The sequence below is a fragment of the Hordeum vulgare genome, chromosome 1H (assembly GCF_904849725.1).
Source record: "Hordeum vulgare subsp. vulgare chromosome 1H, MorexV3_pseudomolecules_assembly, whole genome shotgun sequence".
Taxonomy (NCBI): Eukaryota; Viridiplantae; Streptophyta; class Magnoliopsida; order Poales; family Poaceae; genus Hordeum; species Hordeum vulgare.
In genome coordinates this window covers 256,909,495-256,913,535 of record NC_058518.1, presented here as the reverse complement: position 1 = coordinate 256,913,535, position 4,041 = coordinate 256,909,495, and the positions used below count along the sequence as shown (strand labels likewise).

General features: G+C 48.8%; 1 protein-coding gene across 1 annotated transcript; it reads right to left on the bottom strand.

Moving 5' to 3' along the window:
- Nucleotides 1-317: 317 nt before the first annotated feature.
- LOC123409286 lies at nt 318-1,673 on the bottom strand. Its single transcript, XM_045102231.1, has 2 exons — nt 755-1,673; nt 318-666 (listed from the first exon to the last, which is right to left on the bottom strand). Exons 1-2 carry the CDS (start codon nt 1,288-1,290, stop codon nt 504-506), a joined length of 699 nt encoding a protein of 232 aa, XP_044958166.1. The 5' UTR covers nt 1,291-1,673; the 3' UTR covers nt 318-503.
- Between the last annotated feature and the right edge of the window lie 2,368 nt (nt 1,674-4,041).

The following is a 4,041-nucleotide window of genomic DNA, read 5'->3' as shown; positions in this document are numbered from 1 at the left end:
GCACAACAGTAAGAAGGACAAATGGGAAACGGGCCGAACTATAAAAGGAGGGATCGCTACACAAGCCCCTCCCATTAGCTGCATGAATCGCGACGTAAAAAGTCATCTAATGGCTGAGACGGTGAATGATGCCAAACTTGAAACAGCCAAACCATTTTTTGAAGTCTGAACCGGACATATGTTTGAGATGTGGCGTCCTGTTGACGCATCCACAGGGGAACTATCAAAACCGGACATGACCGTCCACTTTACCAACGCAAACGAACACAAACAAGACAAAACGATCGTCGAATTGCGGTTTGGAGTTAGCCTTAACGTCTGCAAAACAAGGCACGAGCATGGTACACGTGAATTTTTGCGTCACTATTTTCACGTGGAACTCATGGATGCAATCAAACATTCATTTGTCTAAATTAACATGCGGTTCACGCACGCGATAATTGAAAAATGTAATTCCGATCGATCTAATCAATGGGCACGTGTATGTATGTGTGCGTGCATGTTCACGCGAGGAGCCAGAAGTTTTTGTGGGTCTTTGTGTTGAGCAGGTAGCCGGCGTTCTGGCCCTTCTTCTGAACGCTCACGCACAGGCACTTGCTGTGCTCGATCAAGAACTCCGCCGTGCTGTCGTGCCCCGGTCGGCTCGTCCCGCTCGCGCTCCGCAACCTGCGTACGCAAGATTAGTTCGTTTTGATCGCGTCTGTGCCGTGAGGGGTAGAGGAATGTCATGTGTGAGATCGACGACATGGATTACCCGAGGAGGAAGGAGGAGAAGCGGCGGTGACCGATGACGAGGAGCTCGACGCCGCGGCGTTGGGACTCGGCGAGGATGGTCTGGGCTTTGGCCTCGCGGCCCTCGGTTGCCGGCTCGACGCGCTCCGCGTGGACCCTAGCGCGCGGGTGCCGCGCCTTGCACGCCGCACGCATCGTCTCCATGAACTCCCCGTCCGCGGAGCCCCCGCCACCGAGGAACACGGCCCGCTGGGAGCCACTGCTGCTGCCGCCGGAGCCGGTTCGAGGAGGGGCCGCGCCGCCGGGGGCGCCGTTCGGAGGCATGTTGACGTGGAGAAGCAGGATGTCGTCACCCTCGACGACGGCGTGTGAGAGTGCCCACTCCATTGCCGCCGTGGACTCGCGGCCCGGGTCGGCGATGATCATCACGAGCCGCTTCTTGGACGTCGTCCCGGCGGGCCCGCCGCGGCCTATGCCACTGCCACTAGCGCCGGCGCCAGCGCCGCCACGCCCGAGTTCGATCGTGGCCATGCTGCCGGCCGACGTCGCCGCATGCATGCACGCAGCCTCGCCGGCCTGGCTGCGGGCTTAACGGGAGGAAATGGGGCGATTAGGAGCGTTTGCCAAGTTTGGGAGGGTGGTGGAGAAGATGGAGGGGAGACATACTAGGTACGTCCGCTCGTGCATGCCGTGGTGCGGCGATGGAGCGGTTTCCTGAAGCGCCTTTGGCGGAAGACGCGGCTGCAGAGTGCTGCAATGGTCTACAGAGAAGGTTTTTTTTTTTCGAGAGAGAGAATGTTGTCACTTTATTGATTAATGAACATCAGTACAAAATTCATCTCAGATAGAGTCCGAAATCACACCACAATAAAACAAATTACGACGTGCTCACAAGTCACAACTAATCCGGGATGGATTTTGTACTCAAATAAGAGGGTAAATAGCTCCTGTGCGACATTATTGGGGTGAATTGGATGGACAGCGACATCTTTGGCTGAAATGGCTCACGTACGGCGTTTTCACGAGTGGCAATAGCTCAGATAAAAATAACTAATAAAACGGCCGTGTGGCTGTTTATGGACAACAAGGTTAGGTTAGGACATCCCGTTAGGACAGGGGTTATGTGCTCCGCCAGGTGGGACCTACTTTAGTTGCTACGCCGCCCGCGAGTTGACCCGTTCCGCTTGATTCTCCCCTGCTTGACGGCTCCGGCCGCCCTGTGCCTCTTCTCCGACGGCGACAACGATTTTCTTTTGGGGGGGCAGTGGATAGTCTTTCTCGGCGGCGTAGGAGCTATCACTAGTAGAAAACAGGGCTACCGTTCGGCCCTGGCCAGCAGAACCGGGACCAATGGGGGGTATTAGACCCGGTTCGTGAGCCCAGGGGGCTGGCCGGGGCCTCGTGGGCATTGGTCCCGGTTCGTGTGGAACCATTTGTCCCGGTTTTAGCCACGAACCGGGACCAATGGTCCTCGCTGCTGGCCCACAACCTTTAGTCCCGGTTCATGCCACGAACCGGGACAAATAACTTGCCTACATATATACCCACCACCGCGGCAGAGCACTCCATAGTGCTCTGTTTTTGTCGAGCCGGCGAGGGGAGGGCATTTGGGTGCTCTAGTTCACCTCCTATGCACATGAGGTGTTCGATGAAATGACCGAGCCACACTAGTTAAGCTTTCTCCTCTCGAAACTCGACCTCTGAGCTCCATTTTCAACGAGACTTGTCTAGATTTAGCGGTCCTTCACGCCCCGTCCCCGCCCCGTCTTCACCGCCGTCGATCGCCCGCGCCGATCTCGTCGCCGGCACCACCGTGGTGAGCCTCTTGTTCTTATCTTCTTTCTGAAAGAAAAAAAATTCTGACTTGAGATAGATACTTGTTTAATTTTCATACTTTTATTATTCCTTGTTATTATATAGTGCGATGGTTTTGGTATCCGCCCCCGTCGGCCCTCGTCCTGTCTATGATTCAGATGTGGTATATATTATCTTTTCATAACTATTTGGTTCATTTATTGTTTATGACAATTATGATGACCAACGTGACATATAATTTTAATCTAGAAGGTATGTGAACCGGAAATTCCAACCCACCTAGAAATGCTTCTCGAGAAGTTAACTTTGGTTGAAAAAGAAAACAAATACTTGAAGGAAAAATTGAAAATAATTGAGGATAAGAATATGGAAATGGAGTTGCATGTTGCCGAGGTCATTGACGATCGCAAGATGAAGATCGATGTGATGCGGTTGAAGATGGATGCAATGCGCTTGAAGATGGATGAAATGCGCTTGAAGATTAGGAATATTAGAAAATATGCCATTGATAAAGAGGCTTGGTATCATTATGTTGTTGGGTCAATTGTTACCTTACTTGCGATTTTGATCGCGTTTGTTGTTGCATTTAAATGTTTTACATAGTTGTATGCTGTTTTACGAGAGAACTTTATGTATTTAATTTTCAATAATAACATTTGATCACTATTGTGCTTTGGTTTCAATGTGATGATGAACTTGTATTAATTTGGTCATTTCTCTATTCATTTTGTTCTGCAATGGTTTTTTGATATATACTTAATTTCATAATAGAGATGAACCGCCAATGGATGTACGGTGACCGACGCACTTTGGAGTACATTACGAACCGGGACTAATGCCCGAGTCGAAAAGGGTTGTAAATTGATGATGTGGCTTTGAATGGTGCATTTTGAACACAAAAAACTATGGAGTTCAAATAATTTCAAAAAAAGAAATCCCTTTGTAACAAACGAGTTTCCGTATGAAACCCTGATACTTCGAAAGAGATTGTCCGTTTTGTACACGAAGTGCATCCAGTTTTTGCCGTAACCCTCTCAACTTTCTCGCACATGCTATGTGGGTGAAATGATGATACCATGCCAACTTGGAACCTTTTCAGAGTTCATTTCAAATGTTTTTCAATTTCATGGTCTTATAGCTCATAATAATCAGTAAATGCATGAAAAATAACAAACGAAGTCAGAAAGGGTTGTAAATTAATGATGTGGCTTTGAATGGTGCATTTTGAATACAGAAAAACTATGGAGTTCAAATAAGTTCAAAAAAATGAAATCCCTTTGTAACAGACGAGTTTCCGTATGAAACCCTGATACTTCGAAAGAGATTGTCCGTTTTGTACACGAAGAGCATCCAGTTTTTGCCGTAACCCTCTCAACTTTCTCGCACATGCTATGTGGGTGAAATGATGATACCATGCCAACTTGGAACCTTTTCAGAGTTCATTTGAAATGCTTTTCAATTTCATGGTCTTATAGCTCAAAATAATCAGTAAAT